At 36.8% G+C, this 26,795-nt stretch overlaps 1 protein-coding gene across 2 annotated transcripts in view; it reads right to left on the bottom strand.

The window, feature by feature from the left end:
* Positions 1–25,615, bottom strand: part of LOC128855791 (complexin) — a 124,491-nt gene extending 98,876 nt beyond the window's left edge. The window contains exon 1 of one of the 2 annotated variants that reach the window (XM_054090973.1): positions 25,410–25,615. In XM_054090973.1, coding sequence (XP_053946948.1) covers positions 25,410–25,422 — 13 coding nt within the window. In that variant the 5' untranslated portion in view covers positions 25,423–25,615. The other variant, XM_054090971.1, reaches the window with a different exon arrangement.
* Positions 25,616–26,795: the final 1,180 nt, after the last annotated feature.

Here is a 26,795-nt window from a genome sequence, read left to right as displayed (position 1 = left end):
TGCAGGCAGAACCAGATGGAAGTGTTTTATGGAGTCCCTATGCTCTGATGGGCCGAATGAATTGGACGGCGGCCGCTGTAACCGAATGAGCTGGTGCGTGACTACCATACAGAATTCACAGAGAGAACGAAGGTTCGAGTCTCGGTGGAAGATCAAAGTAAACAAAAAGTGTTTTCTAATAGCGGTCGCCACTTGGCAGCAATGGCACGCCTCTGAGTATTTCTGCCATGAAAAAGCTCCTCGTAAAAATCATTTGCCGGCCGTAGGCAGCTTAAAACCGGAGGTCTCTCCATTTGTGGCACAATAACAAGAGGCATGTCACTAAAAGGAGGAGCTCGAACAAATACTCAAAAAAGGGTCAATATATATAAAACACCCAATCCGGCAAAAAAAAGCCAAAGTTAGTTGGAAATTGTGAGCAACTTGAAATTTGCACTTCATTATTCTAGATATCTATAAAAAAATCAAAAATTTTAAGTGGAAAGTTGCAAAACTTTTCTAATGTAACTGAGCTATAAAACTGCATATCGCAAAATTTTATAGAAATATAAAAAAAATTCAATCAATTATAAAAAAAATTAAAAATTTGAAAGGAAATTTCCTGAATTTTTCTTATTTCAATGAGCTATAAAACTTCCTACCTGAAACTTTTTATAAACATATTAAAAAAAATTTAAAATTTAAAAGGAAATTTGCGCAATTTCTCTAATTTGAATGAGCCATAAAACTATATAACCCAATTTTTTATAAAAACATTAAAAACTTAGGAGAAAATTTGCTGAATTTTTCGTGTTTGAAAGACCCATAAAACTACATACTAAACTATTTTATAAAAATTTAAAATCAAAAATTGAGAAGGAAGTTTTATAAAAATTTAGTTAAAAAATTAAAGTTTTGATGGAAATTTACTGAATTTTTCTAATTTAAATGAGCTAGGAAACTACGTACCAGAAACTTTTTATAAAAATATATATAAAAAAATTAAAAATTTAAACAGAAATTTCCTAAGTTTTACTAATTCGAATGAGCCATAAAACTACATACCCCCAAATTTATATAAAAACATTAAAAACTTAGTAGAAAATTTGCTGAATTTTTCGTGTTTGAAAGAGCCATAAAACGACTTACTAAACCTTTTTATAAAAATTTAGTTAAAAAATTAAAAATTTAGATGGAAATTTTACAAAAATTTAAAATTAAAAGCTTAGATGGAAATTTACTGAATTTTTCTAATTTAAATGGAAAAATACTTAACTCAAATTTTGTTAAAAAATATTAAAAAAATTTTAAATAAAAATAGGAGTTTGCTAAATTCTCTGATTTAAATGAAGAAATACATACCAAAATTTTAATGAAAAAAATATAAAAATCTAAAAATTTAGGTGGTGATTTTCGGAAATCTTCTAATTGAAATGAGCCTTAAAACGGCATACCCCAAATTTTTATAGAAATATTAAAAAAAAAAAATTTTGATGAAAATGTGCTAAATTTTTTGGATTTAAATGAACCATAACAGTACACAGCGAAATTTTAATTAAAATAGCTCTAAAAAATTTAAAATTTAGATGGAAATTTACTGAATTTTTCTAATTTAAATGGAAAAATACTTAGCTCAAATTTTTCTTAAAACACGAATAACTTTTATGAATTAAATTTTTATACAAAATTAAAAAAACGTCAATAAAAAAAATGAAAATTTGTAGCTTTTAGCGCAGAAGAAATAGTTTTAATTTAAATGAACCCTTAAACTACATACCCCAAACTTTTATAAAAATATTAAAAAAATTAAGAATAAGAACGAATTTTGCTGAATTTGTCCAATTTTTTCTGAAAATATGAATAATGTTTATGAATTACATTTTTATATAGAATTAAAAAAAATTTAATAAAAAAAAAAAAATGACAACTTGTCACTATATTATGAAGCAGACTGTACGTGTAGCCTTTAGCGCAGAAAAACAACATAAATCATCAACATAAAAAGCACCCTGTACTTCATATCATGGCTCCTAGAAAATTGCTTTTAGAAATTCACAACAATTTGCTGGCCGCGTATGTGTGTATCCATGTGTATACGTGCCTCCGTTGTGCTTCGAAAAGCAATAATGTCACATTGTTGTTGCGCCCACTTAGTTGCCTTTGCCGCACATTTATGCGCTCCACCGTAAGGCAACTCAATAATTTTCTTTTTCAATTCAATTGACCCGACTACTCGGTCGTCGAGAGTGTAGGACAATAAAGAGAACGAATTTGCCACTACTCAGCCAGTGTCTGCTCCATCAATAGCTTTCGCCTTAGCTGTCATTGTGTTCTTATTGTTTTTTTGTTTTAGATAGTTGTTCTTTCGCCAACATTACTGTGCTCTTGACGTGCACCTGATTGCCACCTATTGGTACTTGCAACAAATATGTACGTGCAACAGCAATACTTGAACTCAATAAAGAGCGTTGGCATAGACGAACTTGCAACTTGCAACTTGCCAGCACAGGCACTTAGTTAATGTTCCGTAGTAATAGCATGCAAGGCTTTAAGCTAGGGAAGGTTTTTTTGTTTGTTGTATTTTTTTTTTGTTATTTTTGGTTTGTTATTCTGGGCACTTCGCATTTTGTATTTCACCTTTCAACTTGTCAATATCGCATTATATTACAGTTAATAAATATGACAATGTTGATGTATTGGCTTTGTAGTTGCCGCTGTAGTTAGAACGTAGTTGTGGCCACTGAGTTTATTGCTGGCACCTTTGTGCCTGGTAGAGGTGCCAGAGCCAAGTAAATTTCGATGCCAACCAAACTTTGCACTTTTCAACTCACTCAAAATGCCTTGAAATGCTGCCCACACTTGACGCCTTGACGCCACTTGATTGACCGACACGCTGCCTGATTAGAGGAGTGAGCTGATACGTCAGCCTACGCTTGATTGCTGCTCAGTTGTGCTGATTGTTTGCTCCATGTCTGCTATTTGCCAGCTCATTGGCTCTTTGACTGCCTTAGGGGCAGATCGTAATTGACGACATAGCTTTGTGGGGCAGGTATTTTCGCTTCAGAAAGTTTTTTGTGCTTTTTTTTGGGTATTCTTTTTTTCTTTTAGTTGATTGTAGTTGCATGGAATTTGCTGCGTTCGTTAGTAATTGGTTGGAAGCTATGAAGTTTTTCGCACATGTGAAGTGATTTTGTTATTTGGTTAGGCAGCGTGCACCGAAAATTACTTCACTTGAAAGTAAGTAACATTTTTGTACTAAACTTAGTTTGCTTGCCACTACTTTTGCGCAGCAATAAATTTCAAACTCAGTAACTGTAAACTCGCCTAAATTGAATTTTTGAGTTTTCGTGCAGTTTTTCTTTTGTGTGGAGTGCTAAAAATATTGAGTTGAAAGTTTGTCAACCTCGTACGTACGAGTATATCGAATTATTGAGAGCAAATATAAACTTGACTGGCTTGTTCGAACATGCAATAGGAGCTGTTTCAGCGGTATTAATAGTCTTAAAGGCAACGCTTAGACGCATTCGTGCAATGTAAAAATAATAAGGCGTCGATAAAATTTTCTCAAAAACTAACTTTCTAACTCTTTTTGTTCTTTTTAATTAAATAAAAAGTTATTTAAGCAAATAATGTAACTTGTATTCACTTATTGGATAGAAACGAGAGGCCGAAATACGTGAGTGCGAGGAGCTTGAGATGCTGTCCAATAAGAACAACGCCCGAAAATTCTAAGACCGGGGCGTTTTCCTGTAAGAACAAAGACGGCAAACTGGTGACTGACATCCAGAGCAATCTTAAATTATGGAGGGAACACTTCTCGAACCTGTTAAACAGTGACAGCAGCGCATGTCACATATAATGTGAAAATCCCGATACCACAATCGTTGACGACGGAATTGTCGTTCCGCTACCCGACCATGACGAGGTGAGAATAGCGATAACGCGGCTAAAGAACAACAAAGCCGAAGGCGCCGACGGACTGCCGGGTGATTTATTCAAACATGGCGGCGAGGAGCTAGTAAGGTGCATGCATCATCACCTATGCAAAATATGGTCGAATGAAAGCATGCCTGCCGATTGGAATTTAAGTGTGCTCTGCCCAATCCATAAGAAGAGCGATCCTGCAATCTGTACAGATTGCAGCGGGATTAGTCTTCTAAATATCAGCTATAAGGTTCTAGCGAGCGTATTGTGTGAAACGCTGAAGCCCACCGTCAACCAACTGATTGGACATTATCAGTGTGGCTTTAGACCTGGAAAGTCTACCATCGACCAAATATTTACAAGACGCCAAATCTTGGAAAATACCCACGAAAGGAGAATCACCACACACCTTCTTTCGTCGATTTCAAAGCTGTATTCGACAGTACGAAAAGGAGTTACTTGTATGCCGCGATGTCTGAATTTGGTATCCCCACAAAACTAATACGGCTATCCAAGATGACGTTGCTCAACACCAGCAGCGCCGTTAAAATTGGCAGGGACCTCTCCGAGCCGTTTGATACCAAACGAGGTTTCAGACAAGATGACTCGCTGTCGTGTGACTTCTTTATCCTGATGTTGAAGAGGATCGTACGAGCCGCAGAACTTAATCGCCCAGGCACAATTTTTTATAAGAGCGACATCATCGGCCTTAACAACCGCGCTGTTAGTTCTGCCTTCTCCAAACTGGATAAAGAGGCAAAGCGAATGGGTTTGGTGGGGAACGAGGACAAAACGAAGTACCTCCTGTCTTCAAACAAACAGTCGGCGAACTCGCGTATCGGCACCCACGTCACTGTATACAGTTATAATTTCGAGGTTGTAAAAGACTTCGTTTATTTAGGAACCAGCATTAACACCGATAACAATATCAGCCTTGAAATCCAACGTAGAATCTCTACGACGACATAGACATAGCGTAGCGAATAAAGATCCAGCGGCTACGTTGGCTGAGTCATGTTGTCCGAATGGATACAAACGCTCCGGCTCTGAAAGAATTCGATGCGATACCAGCTGGTGGTAGCAGAGGAAGACGAAGGCCACCTCTGCGTTGGAAAGATCAGGTGGAGAAGGAGTTGGCTTCACTTGGTGTGTCCAATTGGCGCCGGTTAGCATGAGAAAGAAACGACCGGCGCGCTTTGTTAAACTGTTAAAGAAGAAGAAGACCATCGGGGCCCCTTAAGCCTCTAAAGCCTCTACGCCAAAATCAGAGAGCGAATCCGTCCATCAGCACTGCTCTAGAATATTGAAAACATCTTTAATTATATCAAATTTGGACTCCTTGCAAGCAAATACTCAGAATTTGATTCCTTGCAGAAAATTCAATCGGTTGATTGCTTGAGTTCTTTCATATGCTGTCCTTAACTTATGACGAATTTCGAAAAAAAAAAAAAAAAATTACACTAGTCACATTTACACCTTAATTCCAAACTATTTGTTAACTTCAATTTCGATTAAATTATTATTAAATACTGTAAATTTTAGAATAGTCACACGGCCAGCCATTGCCGTTTTAACTGCATTTCCTGCTCTGACCTTAGCTTATTTTGGGCGCAAAAGATATTTCGGGTCGCAGTGCTAAATGCCCTCATAGCAATAATAGCTTACTTTCCAACATATATTTTATTTATGTATATTCTATAGCAAACAGTCACCAAAGTCATATCCTAGTTACACTTTTTTCTTCTCAGAGCTCTCTAATGGGCTTTAGTAATTCATTTCCTATTCTCTCCACAGGAAGTCTGTTGTTGGCTGTCAGTTCATCTCATTGTCAGCTTAATTCTGCTGTAAATATGTCTGATAGTCTCAAAGGAGTTTACTACGGAACAACTGCAGAAGGTATTATATAAAAAGTTGGAACAAAAATTAAATCAAACAAGAGTTGGAAATACGTAAATGCACCCATACAAACATAAATAAGTGCATATGAAACACAGAAAGATACGCTCAAGCAAGCAAACCACTTGGGACTGAACGTGATTTTCTAAAGTGAAGTAAGAACGATTAGAGAGGGGGAGTAAGCGAAAGAGGAAGAAAAAATGGGAGTAAGCGAAAAAACAAAAATTAAATAAAATAAATGAAAAAAGAACCCTGAAATGACTTGCTGGTGCAGTACTGCAAACAACGATATATAAATTTATGTCTACGATAAAAAAATACTTAGTTAGCTCAGCTATAGAAATAAGCGAGGCACACAGACACCAACAACATCCACGAATACTAGCAGCCGACAGGCTTCCAGGCAAAGCAACACCACACCAACTTTTTGTAACTTCAAGCCGCTGGTGGCCACTTTTTGCTGTTACAATGACAACTGCATTTTAAGGTAACAACAAAAACAAAAAAAAAAACATAACAAGTGCAACGAAGCCATCGCAATGTTGAAAAGCGTAATCAGTTATTGTTTACATGGCTTTATCAACAAACGACGTGCAGCTGCCTGTAACTTAGTTTAGCTTGCGACAGTGGCGGCAGCTTGGCTATTCTTTCAGCTTCACTTTCTTATGACTTCCTTGTGCTGTTGTGCTGGAACTATGCCACATTTTAATTCAAACTCTTTTACGCCCCCTGCTATTGCACACTTTTGCTTAGTTGCTGAAAAATATGAAAATCCTTTCAAGCTTCTTAGACAAGTGCGCTGCTCAAGTTAGCGTTTGTTAGAATGGCGCGAATGTCTGTTGGGAGTAGTTTTTGTAGAGTGAAAAGAATTAGACACAACAGAAAGAGAAGCACATTCTTTGAGCAACTGCTGCAGAGAAGTTGATGTTGCTTTTCATTTTATAAACATTTTATTCAGCACTCGCTACGATTTATTGCTTTTCACTTAGAGTTGGCTCGAAGAGTTGACGAGCTGTGTCATACAGTTGGCTATGGTGAGAGGTTTACAGAAAACTGATTTATGTACAGTAGGGGATACTGAAATCCTGGCACTTGTATGTGTATGAAATGCTATAATACTTTACAGAGGTCTGTGTAAACACAAAGTGACTTAACCTTTAGCAGAAGTTGAAAAACTACATTCGCCAAAAGCAGTTCAGTTGTAGACTGTGGACCTACCCATGACAAATCGCTGATGATTGGCCTAAATTAAACTCGCAATCGCAAAGTAAATCGTTTCTTTTCCAATTTCGTAGAAAGCTTGGTAGAAAGCTTGGAGCCAAAATACGCTTCGATATCCCTTTTCATAGCTTCTTTTGAGGAGTAGTTCTGGTTACTCATATGGGATTGAAAGTGTATGCAGAACCCATTTTCCCAGCTTTGAAACCTTTCCCAACTAAGCCAGGTGCCTGTGAACTGTTCCATGCGATGAATTTAACCTCTGAGCTATCATATCGACTGTCAAATTAGGCTCAGCTTCCCCGAGTTCGAACAAGGCGCCGGAGTTAAAGACTTCAGGAGGACCAGCGCGCGGGGCATCCTCCACGTCGCAGTTACCAGTTACTTTGAGCTGAAATTTAGGCTTCCGCACCGCACTGCAGTGAAAGTAGCCGCAATTAGGGAAGCAGTGGATTAACTGCATACTTCTGTAATTACTACGACAGCCCAGCGGATATTGGGGCCTTGGGCTCGTTCCTTGTGCGCGCGAAATTAGTCGTGAAATGCCTGACGTCTCTCTGAACTGCACGCGAATACTTCGATATAAGGCTCATTTGGGTTCCTGGCTACGGTTACGGGACCCTGGATACGGTTTCATCGCAAAGTGAGAGGTTTGGGGTTTCCTTGAGAGCCTGTTGTTGGCTCCTGAAAAGATGGGCCGCGCGTCATCTCAGTGAGTGCTGGGTTGGTGCGCAAACGTGCTGAGTCGCAAGATTCTTCTGGCGACGGGTAAATCGGAAGCCATCGAGGGGACTTTTCAGGCTAACAGCGTCGCAGCTCTCGAATTTGGCAAGTATCCTTACCGGATATTGTCCGTTAGGTGTCTAGGCGGTGGCGATTGAGGCTTCAAGTCCGTTCTGCAGAAGCTGTCTTGAGGACGAGGTGCTATCATCTCAGCACCTTCTACTCAACTACCCTACTCTCATCGGGCAAAGATTTAATTCTCTGCTCAATGTTTGGCTTCCACGTCTCTCTCTCTCTCTGTCAAGCATAAGTCCTATTTACTTCACCTTGTCAGAGAGCTCCAATGGAGCGCCCGCTATTGAGGGGAGAAACATTCTAGGTATTTTGAATTTCCTTCTAAATAAGACGAGCTCCGTCTTCAGAGGACTTAGCGAAAGGCCGCAATTTGCGGTTCAATTTATAACTAGACTCAGATAACCCTGCATGAGTGCCATCAGAGTATCTAGAAGCTTGTCTCTGACAGTAAGTGCCACGTCATCAGCGTAGGCAATCACCTTGCTGCCCCTCCTCTCGAGCTCCTCCAGCAGACCATTAAGTACGGCAATTCAGAGTAGTGGCGAGAGAACACCGCCTTGCGGAGTGCCTCTGTTCATTTGCTGGTGGAGAGAGGTATTGTCGCCCCACTTTGCCACGACCGTTCTATCGCTAAGCATCATATGGATAAGCCTTATTAGTTCGGTGCCGACTCCTAGTTTACCCCGAGACCTGGTGATTATTTCCGGGAGGACATTATTAAAAGCCCCCCCAATGTCGAGGAAGGCGCCTACAGTAAACTCGTTCTGATGGAAGGACACCTCGATGTTCTTAACAATTGTATGGAAAGCAGACTCCACCGATCTGCCTTTACAGTGAGCATGTTGGGCGTACGTTAAACACCCCCGAGGAATTTCACTCCTTATGTGCAGATCAATCAGCCTCTCCGGGGTTTTCAGCAGGAACGAGGAAAGACTGATTGGTCTTAGGGTTCTTAGGGGATATATGTGGGATCTTACCTGCCTTGTGTATGAAAGTAACTCTCACAGCCCTCCATGATCTGGGTATGTAGCCCCTATCTATGCAGCTTGCGTAGATAGGGGGAAGCCACTCACATGATACCTCAGCAGATTTCTGCAGTTGAGCCGGTATTATGCCATCGGACCCAGTTGACTTGAAGGGCTTGAAAGAGTCAATCGCCTAAGCCAGGCGTCGCTTATACGTAAAGAAGTAGTTATAAAGGAGTTTCGAATTTTTTTTTAATCCCTGAATATTTTATTTTTTTATTTTGCTGTATAAACTGTATAAACTGCGCAATTTGTAATTAAATAAATAAAAAAAAATACTCAAGCTTAACCACGAAATGAATTCTGTTTATGTAAACCCCTCATTAAGCTGTCCAAAGCATATAATTCGAGTATAAAAAAAGGAAAAAAAAACAAAAATTAAATCCTGATTTTTTTATAGAGTAGAATTTACACTTCATATACCAGCACGTAAAACATTGCATGCGTGTGTGGCAAACATAGTTTTTAATTTAAATTTATAATAATGCAAATTGGATGGAATTTTAAGTAGAGATTAATTAAATGAGCGTGCGAAATTTCTTGAGAAATGAAACCCACGCGTAAATGAATTAATGCTACAAATGCACAATAAATGTGCAGGGCTTCTGATCAAATGCGCATAAAAGCACTAAAGTGGAGAAATGTGCACATTTGTATATCTGATATTTTTGCACACCAGACCCTATTAAAAAATAATTTCGCTTCCACCGGCGCTCATTGCACTAAAGTACGCGTGTGGTCCACCTCAAACCACTAAACTATGAATTAATATTAAAACTACCAATGCATTGCACGCAATTCATATTTTCTTGTAATTATACCTAGTTATATTTTAAGGCTTATTACTTTATAGCATTAAAATTTAATGCAGTTGTTTGCTTATCGTATTCCTCATTTTGATACATTTTTGAAATGAATTTACGCTGACTCATCTTCCGCTGATTGAACTTCACGGATCAATACAAATTCTCATGCTACGCTCCTCGAATGCTGCAAATCTTCATTTAAAGTAATCTGCGCATACTGCGTTAAACAAACGCCAAAGCAAGCAGAACAAAATGTTTCGCTACTTTCTAGTTGCCACCACTTCCTTTTACTTCATCTCCACATTACAGTCAAATTGCTTTATCCATCAAATTGTTGACACACAGCTATGCACACAGCTGAGAGCGCTTTTGTTTTAGTTGCTGCCGCTGTCGGTGCTGCTGTCGGCATTGCCGTCAACAATATATCAGTAAATATTTGCTAGCAGCTCGCAGCGAGTAAAATAAATTTGAACTACTCAAACGATTGTTTATCATACGCCATGGCGCACTGCTGTGCAAATGAATGCTTGCTGTCGACTACACAGTTTCCACTTCCGTCACACACACACTTTGCTGACTGGCTCTCTCAGCAACCATCAGCGTGTGTTGTGCTTTCCTCTAAGTTTGCATATTTTGGAAGTATTGAAATTAGTTTTTAACTGTGTTTTTTACATGCACAACAAAACTGGTGCACTTTCTTCTTACTTCTCCTCTATGCAGTTATGCAAATTTGCTGCTAAGTCTTCACGCTTGGCTGTGAAGCGCTTTTGTTAGCGCATCACCACCCTTTTTTGCTTGTGTATATTTGCTGGTGCAAGTCACTGCGGTCAACTCTCAAGCCTTGCGTTTTGTGCTTTGCTTCGCACAACTGAGTTGCGACATTTAATTAAAGTTTACAACTTGTAATTTTGCCACACTTCTTACATTTGCTACTTATACCACTCTCGGTTATCACTCTTCTAAGTGTCGATTTGGTTCTTTGGCTGCTTGCTGTTTGCGTTTGGCCAAATTGTCTGCATCGTAGAACATAGTTTTTGGTTGCGCACGAAATGAATCCGTGCACTGGCAAGCAGTTAAAGTTTTAACGAAGTTTTGGCTAAATTTTGAAGCGTTAATCAGCAGTTTTCGTGAACGATAAATGAAGAATATATTTTTCTTAATATCGTGAAAAGCTAGGAAACTTGGTTTTTGCTTGACATCCTATCAATTTTGGATTTTTTAGAGCGTCACGTATACGCAGTGGGGCACTAAAAACTGGGGATTGTTAATATAGTGAAATATTATTAAGGGAAGAGGTAGTGCAAATGCGGTAAATATTTGATTTTGTGTTTTTTGAAGTCAACTTTCCAAAATCGTGCAAAAAAAGAAAACAACTTTTAAGTAAATTTTTCGGTACCAACACAACCAATTCGAAAAGTCGGAGTAGCTGGCCGAAAATATTTATGTTACTTATGAACCTAATACTCTAAGGAATGAAACAGCAGAGTAGAAGTAACAATAATTTCATACTCCTAATGGATTAGTATGTCGAAGATGAAAGCACGTTATGGTGGACTAATCGTTGTAGATATCGAGGATATCATGAAAATTGTGTATTCAGATCAGTATGAGAGCAGTGATGCTATTCCCTAAGAACTGAGGATGAGGTAGATGATCTTGTTATCTTACGGGTAGGATTGTGTTGAGAACTGCATCTATCGGATCAAGCGCTTTACTGTCTATCTACTGACTAGATTGATGCAGAATTCACTAAACAAACTAATGAAAACGAAGTGCCGCGTGTTGAATTGTGAAAACACAAATTTATATAATGCCTCTAAATGCATTTTTTTTTCCGTTTTTGTACAGAAGATGCCATGGCTAGAAAGTCTGCATGTATAAAGTTTCGTTTATTTGGTTGCACCCATTGCTTTCGGCTACTTTTCCTCTTCGCAAACAGGTAATTCCCCTTCCTTTCGTTTGTTCAAACATGGGCTCTAACGACACTGCGAATTCGGAAGACGCAACCTGGTATTTTGTCATCCTTGGTGCACACCGAGGTGCGAGACTCGAGTGAATTTGCTGTTTAGTTTAAATCTGGCACCAAGCGATTATCATCTAGCCAAGGATTGGTAACACTTTCCAGATGACAATAAACTGGCCTCAGGAAAAGCTGTAGAACTTTTTTTTTCTCGTTCACTCCACTTGGGAGCATAGGGCCTCGACAAGACTCAGTGAGAATGCCCACCTATCGTTGCTTAGAAACCACGCCTTCTTACTGCTTGAAGCGCCCATCTGTGTGTTACATTTTTCTGGCAGAAGGATCACACAGATGGTTGAGGACTTCGCTAAATTTTTGGCGTGTCTGCGCTTTTACCGCGGCTACCCGCTTGCTCTTACTGGCGCCACTGATGCATTGTGTAATTGGTGTCCGTTTCTTTATTGTTTTGCTTCTTTTAGCAGCCACAATGCAATTATTGCGCTGACTTTTTGTTGTGCGGGCATAAGGGTTGGAAGGATATCGTTGTTGGGGTTGAGGAATTAATTTTTTTATTTTTATAGGAACTAGGAAAGTAGATAAGTTTGGAAAAGTGCAACAACCGTGTGCTTTACGTGGGATTCGAATCCACAACCTCTGGGATGGCAGGCTAGTGCACTTACGTTAGTCTACTGAGGCCGCTCACACAAACTAAAAGTGTCAAAAACGGATAAAGCTTACTAAGTTAGTTTCAATATTTAAATAAAGTAGAAGAGAGCTGCGAACTTTTTACTTCAGCTTTATTATATAAAAATCGCTGTTAATTCAGTAGTCAATGCAGTGGACATTTATTTATATGTTACTCATAGATTTTGACCTTCTATGAAATTCAAATTAATTTATTTAATTTTTTTTTTATTTATTAATTAAATTAATTAATTGATATTACATTTTTTGTATTCTTTAATTATTTTTAATTTTTTTAATTTTATATCTTTTATTTAATAATTTGCTTCTGTTATTTTTTTTTATTTGTTTTTATTTATGTATTTTTTTTAATATTAAGGACCGCTTTGTTAACTAACTTTTGAAAGGCCCTTTACCTTGTGACTGCTGGCGAGAGAAACATTTGGAATTTCTATGAATTCGAATTAATTTAACTAATTTTTTCTTTTACAGCATTTATTTTTATTTTTTATTTTATTTTTAAATTTATATTTTTAATTTAAAAAAAATTTTTTTTATTAGTTTTTTTTAATTTCCTTTTTTACTTTTAGAAATTTTTTTTGATAATAAAAACCGCTTTTAAATGACTTTTTACATTGCGAGAGGAGAAGAGGAAAGCATCTGGAACTCTTATGAAATTTGAACTAATTTAACTAATTTTACTTTTTTAAAAGTTTTTTTTTTATTTTTTATTTTATTTTTATTTTTCAATTTATTATTTTTCTATTTACTTTTTTATTTTTATATTTTTTGTAGTATTAAGGACTGCTTTGTTAACTAACTTTGAAGTACTCTTTACCTTATGAGCGGTGGCGAGGAAAATATCTGAAGTTGCTATGAAATACAAATAAATTTGACTAATTTTTACTTTTATAAAATTTTTTTATATATTTTTTAAACTATTTTTTTTTATTTTTTTGAATTTATGAATTCAAATTAATTTAACCAATTTTTACTTTTTTACAATTTTTTACCTAATTTTTTATTAGTTTTTTTTTTTTTATTACTTTTAATTTTTTTAAGTTAAGTTTTTATTTATGAATTTTTTTTTTAATTAGAAAGTAGGAACCGTTTTTTCAATTAACTTTTGAAAGATAGTTTACCTTGTGAGTGGTGACGAAATTAACATCTGGGATTTTTATGAAGTTCAAATTAATTTAATTAATTTTTAATTTGGCTAAATTTTGTTATTTTTACAACTATTTTTTCTGTTTTTACAAAATTTATAATTTATAATTAACGTTTTTTTATTTATGTAATTTTTTGATACATTAATTATCGCTAACAAACTTTTGAAACCCTTTACCTTGTGAGTGGGGACAAGAAAAACATCTGGAATTCCTATGAAATTCAAAGTAATTTAACTAATTTTTACTTTTTCCATTTTTTTATTTTATTTTATTTTACTTTATTTTATTTCATTTTATTTTATTTTATTTTTATTTTATTTTATTTTATTTTATTTTGTTTTATTTTATTTTATTTTATTTTATTTTATTTTATTTTATTTTATTTTACTTTATTTTATTTTATTTTATTTTATTTTATTTTATTTTATTTTATTTTATTTTATTTTATTTTATTTTATTTTATTTTATTTTATTTTATTTTATTTTATTTTATTTTATTTTATTTTATTTTATTTTATTTTATTTTATTTTATTTTATTTTATTTTATTTTATTTTATTATTACATTTTTTTTTAATATTTTTATAATTTGTTTCTTTTGCTTTTTTGAAAGTTTTATAATTATTTTTTCTTAGGTATGTAATATTAAAATTAATAATTAATTTTAGTATTAAATTAATTTTTCAACTAACCTCTAACTTAACAGCCAACTTCATTGTGGCGCCAAACGCTTTTTTTTCTTTCAAGCGCTTACTAAACTCTCCTGCTCAAATATTTCAAAGCTAGTTGACATCCCCTTTCAAATTTTGTAGCTTTTGTAGATTCAAAGTGTTTAAGTTCAAATTGTAATTTTCAAATTAATCACTCGAGACCTGCATAGTTTCGAAATTGATAAGTTTTCGCTTAATGGGTTGCCAAGAAAATGAAGAGTTCAGGGGCGCTTTAACGTCAGGTAGAATTTATTACCTACAGCTCCATGGATAAGCTGAGAAAAAGTCTCTAAGTGTAAATTAATTTACAAATAATCTTCTCAATTTATATCCTACTCTCAACTATGCGCATTTGTCATAATTTGTCTAAATTTTCTTATACTCATAAACCTCCGTCCAATTAAGAAGATTGCACAACAAATTGCGGCGTGCACTTCTCTTATTACCATTCGAAATCATGGAAATTTCACATTCCCATCGTGCATTCAGCGCGCTAATTAAGCACCAAAAATAAGCGAATTGTATAGAGAATACAAAAACTCCATGACAGCAAAACAAGATTCTAGGCAAATATTGTAAAAATCACAATTTATTTATTGGAACAAACAATTGACAATTTGTGCTCATTGAGCTGACACAAATTAGCTGGTTTTCCGAGATTTGTGCAAATTTCGTAGCTGCAGCTTTTTTTACGTGCATGTATATCTCTCTATTGCAGTACAACAACAAACAACAAATATGAACTGACAACAGCTACTGTAAATTGTACTGAAATAAGCAAGCGTGCACAGCCTTTCAATGTCACTGCGTGGGAAATAACGAGGAAAAATACGCTACTCTATGCTGGCGGAGAGTAAGTCGAAAACGAATTCACTAACAACCGAATCTGCCAACCAATACAGCCACCAACCAGCAATGCGATATTCAATTGTTGTCACATTTTGTATGCAAATACTGATGGTAATAGTTGTTGGCTGTTGTTGCTAGCATTTCCATGTCGCTAAGCCTGCATTTTTGCGCTGAATAGTGGTGTGGGGGATATGGGTTGGCAAATTTTTGGTGAAGGCCATGGACGGAAAGAGGCACCCAAATGCTTGTGTAGTTACACATGCATGCTCGGGAGTTGATAGTTGTGTATGTGTAGTGTAAGAATTGGAGGTGTGAATCCCTAAATCCCCGAAAATTTCGGGATTGCTGGCAAATATTTTCGGGTTTATTGGGAATTGTGAAAGGAAACAAAGAACTAGTTTTGTATAGCAAACAAGCAACATTATATCGGGATCTCGAAAGATCTGGATTGTTGGCAAATAATTTCGGGGCTTTACGAATTTTTAAAAGGAGACAAAGAACTTGTTTTTTTATAGTAAACAAGCAACATTAAATCGGGAGCCCTAAAATTTCGGGATTGCTGGAAAATAATTTCGGGACTTTAGGGATTTTTAAATGGACATAGAAAACTACCATTTTTTATAGAAAACAAGCAGCATTAAATCGGGATCCCGAAAATTTCGGGTTTGTTGGCAAATATTTTCGGGATTTTTTGGATTTTTAAATGGACATATAAAACTACCATTTTTTTTAGCAAACAAACAACTTTAAATCGAGATCCTGAAAATTTCGGGATCAAAAAAGTCGAAAAAAATCACTTCCCTAGCACACATACATACATATGAATGCATATGTATATGTAGTTCAGTGTGCGCTCTTGAGTTTGCATCGGGCACCACTACGTATTCTTCGCACTGCATCATCACGAAAACTCTGGTGGCAGTGCTGATTGCATCGCTCACGTCTTGTGTCAAGTGATGGCAAGTTGCTAGTTGCTGATATGTTGCAAGTGGCAAATGCATTGTAGTGCGAACTATGCAATCGCAATGACGTGCATCTGTTTGTGCAAGCACTGGCTTTGGGAGCTGACTGCTGCAAATTGATGCATGAAATTCCTGTTGTTTATTCGACAATGATACAGAGAGAGACATACCCACACACACACACACACACACACACTCACATGCATTCTTGTGAAGAGCTAAAAGTAATTGCATATCTGCAGCTTATGTCTGGTGTTTGATTTTCAGGAATGGTTGCCACAGTGCGCCCACAACTGAATTACACTTTCGTGGCTTTTTTGAATTTTTCATGGCAGTGCCAAGATATTTCTCTAAACTGATTTTTTGCTGACCAAAGTTATGCATTTTCTTTCATTAGACTTCGTTAAATGTGGCATATAAAAATTTATTAGCTTTCCTATTAAACTGGGCGTGCTATGAGGCGCCGGTCACTGTGTGACATTTGAATATTTATTGGGACATTTTTTTGCAATAGTTGGCATACGCAAAATGTTTCAGCTTGCAGATCAAAGTGCGACATAACTTCGGCTTTTTGTACTTTTTGTATAAAAAAATTTATCTCCTTGGAATTAAATGTGCAGATATGCAATGCGTTCCTCCCCCCTACATAAAATTTTTTTCCTCAAATAAATTTATTTTTATATAAAGGGTGGTTAAACTTCAAGGGCCCATGTTGAATCTGCACCACACCTACACGTCAACCTTCTTCCTGCATTTCATTTGACATTTTTACATTTCAGACTAACTCAATTTGAGTCATGGAAAGCCATATAATCAAGCAACGCGTTAAAGTTATTCAGTCTTATTATGAAAACGGGCGTTCAAATCAAAATGCATATCGCGCACTTCGTGATTTTTTCGGTCAATTTAATCGTCCAAATATGCGCACAATCGGAAAAATTGTGCAAAAGTTTGAGCAAACCGGGTCTGTAGGAGATGTGAAAACACCAGTGCATGGTCGTACAGCTCGTACTGCAGAAAATATTGCTGCTGTTCGCGATAGTGTGAGTGAAGAGTCACCCATCTCAACTCGTCATCCTGCCCAACAATCGCCCCTCTCACGCTCGTCGTTGATGAACATTATGCCCAAGGAATTGCATTTACATGCTCACAGGATGCAATTGACTCAAGACCTAAAGCCTCTTGACCATTTCAAGCGTCGTCAGTGGTCAGAATGGTGGCAGGAAATGGCAACAGTGAATGACCAATTTTCAAAGAAAATCAACTTCAGTGATGAGGCACATTTTCACCTCAGTGGATTCGTCAATAAGCAGAATTGCCGCATTTGGGCGAATGATAATCCAGGAGTGATGCCGAAAAACCAATGTACCCACAAAGAGTGACTGTTCGGTGCGGTTTATGGGCCGGCGGCAACATTGGGCCTTATTTTTTCCAAAATGAGGCCGTGCAGGCAGTTACTGTGAATATTGTTCGCTATCGTGAGATGATAACGAACTTTTTATGGCCCGAATTGGAAGATATGGATGTGGACGATATGTGGTTTGAACAGGACGGTGCCACTTGTCACTCAGCTAACGAAACAATGACTCTTTTGCGCGAAAAATTTGTTGGCCCAATAATCTCACGTCGCGGCGATGTCAATTGACCGCCAAGATCATGTGATTTGACACCATTAAACTTCTTTCTTTGGGGTTATTTGAAAGAAAAGGTGTACATCGATGAGCCAGCAACAATTCAAGAGCTAAAGGATGAGAAAATTTGGCACATTAACGGCATAGAACCTCAATTATGCCTCAGCGTCATCGAAAATTTGGACTATCAGGTGGAGGTGTGCTGCCGAGGCCACGGCAACCATTTGGCCAATATTTTGTTTTACATGTAATTGAGTCATAGCAGTATTATCATAACAAAGAGAAATGACAATAATTTCCTAAAAAAATTGTATTTTATTCAAAATCAACACCGGTCCTTGAAACATAACCACCCTTGATTTAAATATTTCCCGGAATTTTTATCTATTTTAAGAATCTGCCGCATCCCTTTTCATACAAAATCAGCCAATGTCAAATAACTGGCAGTTGAATATTACTTTGATATTTGCAAAACAAGAAAAAAAAGTGGAACAGTTATTTATTAAAAATATGTGCGTAAATATAATATAAATTTGATTGCCATTTCGCACAGTTCCACATTCCAGCGCATTCCCCAATTTAATGTCCAATTTTTACCACTGATTTATAGACAATTTGAAAAACCTGTTTACATTTTGCAATCAGTGCAAATATAATGCGCATATTTATTAAATGCATTTCTGTGTGACACTCACACACATACACACACACACCCATACACACGCATTGCGTAATTGATGTCGCCGAAAAATGCAATTATTTTTGGGCAGATTCGGTTGGCTTTGCTGGTGCGCGCAGTTCTACATTTTATTGCATAATTTGCGGCTGCCAAACTGTCGATTAATTTTATTTATTTTGATTCTATTTATAATTACTATTTGTGGAAATATTTGTAATTACACGAATTACTTTTAATAATGTGAACTGTGTAATTTTATGGCGATAAATGATGAATTTTGGCAGCGGCTACCACAAAGGGGCGAAGTAGATTTGAATTTTGTGGGGCATTTTGTGTTGGCAACTTATAATTTGATTTAGAACTAAACTGAACCAAAATTGTGGAAAGAGAGCGTTTGTACATTGAAATAGAAAGAAGAAAAATATTATTAGGAATGATGTAGGAAGTGGCTGTTTATCTGGTTGGTGTTCGAATGCGAGTTGATGGTCCGGAGCGCATGAACTGAGTTTCATAAGACTGCCGTAATATTTTTGAGCTGGTCATTTGCTGATTTTAAGGTGAAAATTTTACTTTAACGATAAAGCTGTGGTAGAGTATTTTTAAAAATTACATCAGTGCTCGATTTGACTCATTAATATTAAAAGTAATGCCTAAACAATTTTTTTCTAAAAGGCATCGACTCGGTGGTACTCGGATTTTGAGAGAGTGAAAGATTTCATATATTAGGTGTGGGAACTAAGTTCCCAAGTTCCCGCTGTTTGTCAATAGATGCCGCCAGCAGTGTGTGCTAGTCGATTCTAACGTAACCTATACGTCATAAACCAAGCTTAAACATATGGTAAGCAAACTGCTTCGACACATTAGTGATTTTGTTTCGGTGTTACATACTTTTGTGAAAATGTCTGATTTTGTGCCGAGCAATCGTCATTTGCGGGAAGTGTTGATTTTCCTCTTCCATTCGAAAAAAAACGAAAAACGGCGGCTGAAGCGCATCGATAGCTACAAAAAGTTTTTGGAGATGCTGCTTTAAGTGTTAAGTGAAAAAACGTGCCGATATTATTTCCGTTGCTTCAAAGACGGTTCACGTCCGCGTGAAGGAAGGCCAAAACCTTCGATGACGCTGTATTGGAGGCATTGCTCAATGAGGATCCGGGTCAAACGCAAGAAGAGCTCGCTTCAGTATTAGGAGTTACCTGCCAATCCATTTTCAAGCGATTGCATGCTTTGGGAATGATTCAAAAACATAAACAAGGGACTTGGGCTCCTTATGAGTTAAAACCAAGGGATGTTGAGTCTGTGAACAACTGCTCCAGCGGCAAAAAAGGAAGGATTTTCTTCAACGCATCGTGACGGGTGATGAAAAATGGATTCATTACAGCAATCCAAAGAAAAGAAAGTAATGGGAACTGCCCAGTCATGCTTCTACGTCGTCGCCTCGGTCGAATATTCACGCTGCGAAAGTTATGCTATGTATTTGGTGGGACCAAGTTGGTGTTATTTATTGCGAACTGTTAAAACCAAGCGAAACCATCACTGGGGATCGGTATCGACTTTAATTGCTGCGAGTAAGTCGATTGAGCCGAGCGCGAGAAGCGGCCGCAATACGCGGAGAGGCATCAAAAAGTGATTCTACAGCATGACAACGCTTGACCTCACGTTACCAAGCCTGTTAAGACCTAGCTGGAAATTCTGAAATGGGAAATACTACCCCACCCGCCATATTCTCCAGATATTGCGCCATCCGATTATCACCTGTTCCGATTGATGGCACATGGTTTAGCTGACCAGCTGACCAGCAGTTCCATTCATATGAAGACATCAAAAAATGGCTTGATCCGTGGATAGCCTCAAAAGATGAACAGTTTTACTGCGACGGTATACAAGATCTACCAGAAAGATGGGAAAAAGTAGTAGCCAGCGATGGGCAATACTTTCAATGATTCACTTGTAACCATTTTTCCAGAATAAAGTTGTATTTTCATCAATAAAACAGCGAGAACTTAGTTGCGCACCTAATAACAAATTTTCCGTGTTCCCATTGCGTGGTTTGAAGCTGAATTGGTTTTCTCCCATTGCTAGTTCACATTTCTTGCATATTCTGTTCCGAATAATATTTAAAAATATTTTTAATGAGTGACTCTTTAGATTAATCAATCGGTAATCACAGCAATTCTTTACAGAGGTCTTTTTTGGAGGGCAATAAAAGTAGATTTAAGCCAATCTGGGTAATATTTTCCCGTATCGTTAATATAATCTATAGTATTATTTTAAAACATGGCGCTTTTCTGACTAAACTACAATATGTACAGATATGAAATATATATCAAAAGAAAGGTGTTGATGAGCATTTTTCCGGAAAATTATAAAAATTAAAATTGGTTAATTTGTTCATGAAATATTTGCGTGTAAAGTTATCAAAATTTTCATATTGATAACAACGATGTCTATGCAAAGCGAGATGACACACAAATATACGCACATATATTATATGAGTACGTTTGCTTTGTTTAGCTCCCTTTCTAATGAGCACAGCATTGTATGGGCAAAGAACTCTTTAATTGTTTTGTTTTGTTCTCTTTACCAATAAATATTATATGTATTCATGAACATAGTCCCAACGGGCGCTGCGAATTTTTTTCAAAATTTTGTTGTGATGGCAATAATTGGTATGAATTGACAATTGACTTGAAATTTGTCAATTGACTTGAAATTTGACAATTCACTTAAAACAACGGTAACAGTGCAAATTAGAAAGTGTTTTGGACAGACGCAAAATAGAATTTATTTTAAGAAAAAAGTACATCCATATTTAATTTTCAAATATGCCTAGAGGACGACCAAGAAGAGTTCGTAGAAGAGTTCCTACTTTAAGTGGAGGAATAGAGCAGGTAAGTAAGTGATAAATGTTTGAAACGTCACGTATTGGATATGACTGGTAGAAGCATCCACTTTTGTTTTCGTTCATATATGGTAAAATTGAACTACAATATATAAACGTATGTATGTATTTAAAAATTTTGTGTGCGTTTGATCCTTTTTGCAAAACTCAAAATTTTAAATAGTTTTAAAAAATTAGGAGAGAGAGACAAAAAATGTTATATGCATAAGTTCTTACATATTATATTTGAATAAAAATATACACTTTTCTAATCATCATAACTTTTAATATATAAAAGTGTCACATATGCTGTTTACTTTCCGTGGGAAAAAAGCCCATCCGATTTTCGGGGGTTACATACTAGTTGAATATTATTTTAAGAATTTCTATATTGTCAACATCAATAAGCTTTAATATTTCATACGGAAATTCATCGGGTCCTCCTGCTTTGTTGTGCTTCGACATTTTGATGGCATTTCTGATTTCCTCCCTTGTTATAGCTGGTCCAGTCAACGTCTCAATTGACTGGGGCTCATACACCGATCTATTCTTGCCCGAAAAAAGGTAATAGAAGTATTTTGGCCACATTTTTTTTATTTTCGCTGCATTTGGAAATAATTTTAATTATTTTTTATTTTAATTTGAAAAATTCGTGCTCAACATTTTCAGCTTTCTATCCTTCAATTACCCGCACACCAGACATTTTTAATATATATTTCATTCTTGAATGTAAATATTAACTTAGGCCTCTGTTGCATATACATATGGCTTCATGTGTGCTAAGTTTTTAAAATGAACTCTGTTATTATTTATGGGATTTCATTGCATTTTTTTATAAGCAAATTACTACCTGATAAGCTAGCAAATACAAATAAAGCATAGTTACATTAAATATTAACTTGGGGAAAAGAAAAACCCATATTTATATTTTTTATTTCATGTAAATGGTTTAAAATGGTCTAATGGTCGTTTTACAGCTCCTAGAGTACCTTTCAGAGGCGAGAGGAATACACTTTTTGTACTAAAAAGTATTAAACGACTAAGCAACGCTTCTTTAGTTTTTCTGTGGAAGCGTAAGAAAATTATTTGAGGACCTGTATAATTTTTTAGGCAAGCAAACTTCTTTCGTGAAATTCGCTACTAGTTCTTACTAGTTTTAAAAATTTTCAAATTCTATAAAAAAATTTCAATTTCATTGAAATCTCGTTTTTATTTAAAATTTGTTAAAAATTCCATTACTATTCTAAGACATTCCCGGTTTAACTAAATTTACTTGAAACTTTTTGGCTTTCTAATATACAAAAGTGTGAAATGAAAAAATTCATTCACAAAATCACCACCGAATTTTAGAAAGAAGAAAAGAAATTTTTTTTCGCTTAAAATTTTCTTTTTTTATGGTCGTTTTTTGGCGCCTGGGCGTTGCTTTAACTACTAAAATGACGGTCCACTTAGATTTTTTCGGTGATTTTATTGAAACTTTTAACATTATCGACATTTTCTTTAGCATCAAAAATGCCTGAACGGAATCAGCGAAGCCAAATTGCACGTAATTAACTGTTAGAGTATCGGCACCATAAACGCCATTCACAATTTCAGTGGACTGGCTTTCATTTTCGCCTTTAACAAGGAAAAACTGTAAAAACTCTCTTAGTTCACTTCCATTGTTAACACCCTGTAACGCGCAATTGAATGAAATAAACAAAAAAAAAAAAAAGAAAATAATTTTTTAGTGCGAAATATCACCTTGGCAACGCGCATAAAGTTTAAATTGTTTGATCGATATTTTACGAGATATCGATCACTACAACCATCTACCGAGAAAATAAAGGATTTCCTCTTCCAACCTAAAATATCGATGCGCTTACTGTCCCTGCACTTGCTTTGCCGCTGTGAGGGCAACAAAAATTGCATCCCTATCTAAGTAAATCTGCGAAAGTTTTGCTGCCTGCATAAATTATTAAAGTAGCACAAGGCTATAAACATAAAACACAAAAAGGAAGAAAAAAATTGTTTGTTCTAACTCTGCACACGACATTGACGACGGTCATTGTGGCCGCAGCTGCCTGAAATTTTGGAAGAGCAAATTTTTTGGCATTTGGCCAAATTTTATGGGCTGCCTGCATACAAACATGTACATAAACATGCACATAAACGTGTATACAAATATTTCGCTATGAATACTTAGTTGGCTGCATATTCAAGCACTAAAGCATTTCGAGTGAATGCGCGCATTTTTGCCTGAGTGCGGATGGATAATGAAAATTATGCTCAACACTTTGCATTTGCGATTAGCAAGAACATAAGTACGAACAAATATTTTTTATATGTAGTACGCCAGCTTGTGCGCCTCAAACTATGCAGCCTCAAACTATGCTGCTTCAAACTATGCTGCCTCAAACTATGCTGCCTCAAACTATTTATGCTGCGAACGAAAAAAATGTGAATTTTTTCCACATGCACGGCTTTACTTTTTTCCCCATTCTTTTGCATACTTTGCATTCGTACTTTTCTGTAATTTCTGTAATACCTTATGGCTGTTTGCTTAAACTTTTGCCATGCTTTTGTTTTCTTGCTCAGTTATGCATTTTTTCATTTATTCTTCGAAAGTAGAAAAATTAGAATTGAGCGTAGAAGACAAAACCAGAAATAAGTAATAAGAAAAAAAAAGGAATGAAAAATGAGTTGCACAGCGCAACAATAGACGTGCAGAATAAAAGTTAGCCCGGCTGGCGCCAAGACTTTGGGGAACTAAACTTTTGCCACACAAACCTTGAACCTTTGCTGTGGCGCTTTTGTCTTACTGCTGCTGAGAGTTAAGTTGCCACGTCTTGCTTTACATTCAAATCCATAACGACACGACAAGCAAAACTGCACACAAAGCACAAAACACGCACTCACACACACTCGTACACACACACACACCCTTACATGGACGGCACACTGTGATGGCTGTCAGGCGCAAATTTGTGCCAAGAAAAAATCAATAAAATGAAATGAGTGCAAACGGTCACATGGTTGCGGCAATGCTTATTTACTTGTGTATGCCTCCGCGCGCGTGTGTGTGTGTGTGTGTGTGTGAGAGCAGGCCGCAGCGTAAGTGCTTGTTTCTTGCTGGAATGTATAAAACATATTTGTGCCTTTTTATTATTTAACTCAGTTTAAAGCGACTTTAATCAGCTGCTAACAAATATTCAAAATTCGCTTGCGCATTTACGGCGCCTAAAAGTATATTAAACAAATTTGTTGAAAATTACTATTTAGTTAAAAGAGCGCAGCTATAAAAACCACTTTTAACACACACGAATAGTAACTTTGTTTTGTAGCGCAAGAAGAAAAAATTCGATAATTTTCTACAGCACGTAACATATGGCAGAGTTTATACGGCCTACCGCGGCCTACTTTCAGGCACTATTTGTTTTCAAATTATACTTAGTTTTTGAGTGTAAGAAAATCACTTAAGCTTAGCACTTACATTTTGCATTGTTGGCGTTTAACGATGTTGTAGGCGTGGTTGTTTGGTAGGAAGTAAAGTAGTAGGAGCAGCAGAGTTGTTGTAGAAGAAGCAGTGAAATTTGAAGTAGAGTAGTTTTTTGTTTTAATAGCAGAAAGTGGCCAAGTAACCGAAGAAAGTTGTTGACAGTGTAGAAAATTAGTTTCGGTTTAAAGCGAAAAGCCAATTGCAAGGAAAAATAGTGCCATAGCGGCGGAAAAGTGCAAAAGTTATGCGGTAGAGTACCTTTTTAGAGAGAGGAATACATTTTTTATACTAAAAAGTATTAAACGGCAAAGCGTTCTTTCAAATTTTCTGTGGAAGCGTAAGGAAACTAGTTGAGAAGCCTTCGAAGTTGGTTTTTTGCAAATTATATTGACCTGCATAATTTTTTACCTGCATTTTTAGGCAACCAAATTTCTTTGGTGAAATTCGCTACTAGTTCTTACTAGTTTCAAAAATTTTCAAATTCCATAAAAAAATTTTAATTTCATTGAAATCACGTTTTTATTTAAAATTTGTTAGGAATTCCATTACTATTCCAACACATACCCGGTTGAACTAAATTTACTTGAAACTTCTTGGCTTTCCACAAAAGTGTGAAATGAAAAATTTCATTCACAAAATCGCCACCGAATTTTAGAAAGAAGAAAGTATTTTTGTTTTTTTTTCGCCGAAAATTTTCTTTTTTTCTTTTCAACACTGACAACTTGAAACGCTGTAACACCATTTTGAAAGATTTTCTATCATACCAATGAAATTCATGATTCCTTGGCGCTTTCACTAAATACTATCTCGTCGCTGGGCCCGTTTTGTACGTCTTGTATGCGTTACGTTGTGCCGCTTTGCGTTTCGCTTTGTAGGCCTACTTTTAGGCGCACACAATCAAATTATGCACTATTGCTTAACTGCAATGCAATGCTATGCTATGCTATGCCGTGCCGTCCACCCGTCTGACTGTCTGTCAATAAGGCCACTGAGTTTTGTCGTTGTCGTCGTTTGCACTGCGACTGTCACGCCTCACAGCCTTCAGCCGAAATCTTCGTATTTTTCACCTTCGTTGTTTTTGACCACTCCGATGTGCGCTTTGCCAAGCAGCAGTGTGTCACTATTTCGTATTATTGTTGTATTAGTTTGGTTATTACTGTTGCTGTTGCTGTTACTGTTACTGTTGCTGTTGCTGTAGCTTCCACAGCTACCAGTGTAAGTGTTGGGGTTGGTGTTGGCAACTGCTGCCACCAGGTACAACTTGGACTGACGCACTTTGTGCACTGAACTGATGACGGCCATGGCACTGGCTGTCAACTGCCGACCCAGAAGAATGCCCAACGACTGCTGTGACTGGTTTTTGAAGTCGCATCTACGAAGTATCGCTGGTATGCTGCTGTTGATCAGCGACCGAAGCCACAGCGACCGAAGGTCGGAGTAGGTCGAAGCGGTGAGCATAAGCAACGAAGTGTGAGCCAAATGAGCGTAACAGGAAGCGAACAACCGACCGATTTGCTACACTGCCGAGCCGATAGTCGACCGTTTCAACGACACTGCTACTGCACTGGTGACTTAACGACTTGCTGACCGAGCGACCGACTGAACGTTCAAATTTAATGAAGAAAAAACGAAAAAAAAAATCTTGGCACGGTTGGTAGCTGGTGGGGAGTGGAGTGGTCGTCGTTTTATGGCAGGCAACTTATGTTTGGTTTTTTAGTACGCCGACTTAAATGTAGATACAATTGTTAATGTAGTACCCTTTTAGGCGCTGTATCACTCTGCGTAGCCTTTTCACACTACAAGTGTTGTATACTTTTGGACTGCTGGAGTGTTTTGTACTGATTGCGTTAAACTTCAAACTTCAACTGTTCAATGCGAGCTGTGTGTGCTAACGCTTTGGGTGCCTTTTGACTTCTCACGCTTATTTCGCAACCCTGCCGAAGTTATGTCCCTGTATCCGGAGTCTGTGGCCAAGCACAGCGCAAAGCAACGCAGCGCTGCGGTGGAGTCGTGTGCTACTGCTGTTGACGCAGACGCTGCTGTTGCCGCCAACAGTAGGATTTTCGTCGTGTGTCACGGAAGCAAGTCTCGTTCACAGCACTGCCGTTCGTGCGCTGATAATACGAGTGATAACGATGTGATGATGACAG

The sequence above is a fragment of the Anastrepha ludens genome, chromosome 2, assembly GCF_028408465.1.
Source record: "Anastrepha ludens isolate Willacy chromosome 2, idAnaLude1.1, whole genome shotgun sequence".
Classification (NCBI taxonomy): domain Eukaryota; kingdom Metazoa; phylum Arthropoda; class Insecta; order Diptera; family Tephritidae; genus Anastrepha; species Anastrepha ludens.
The sequence above is the reverse complement of the archived record's forward strand: the minus strand, read 5'-3'. Positions and strand labels throughout refer to the sequence as shown.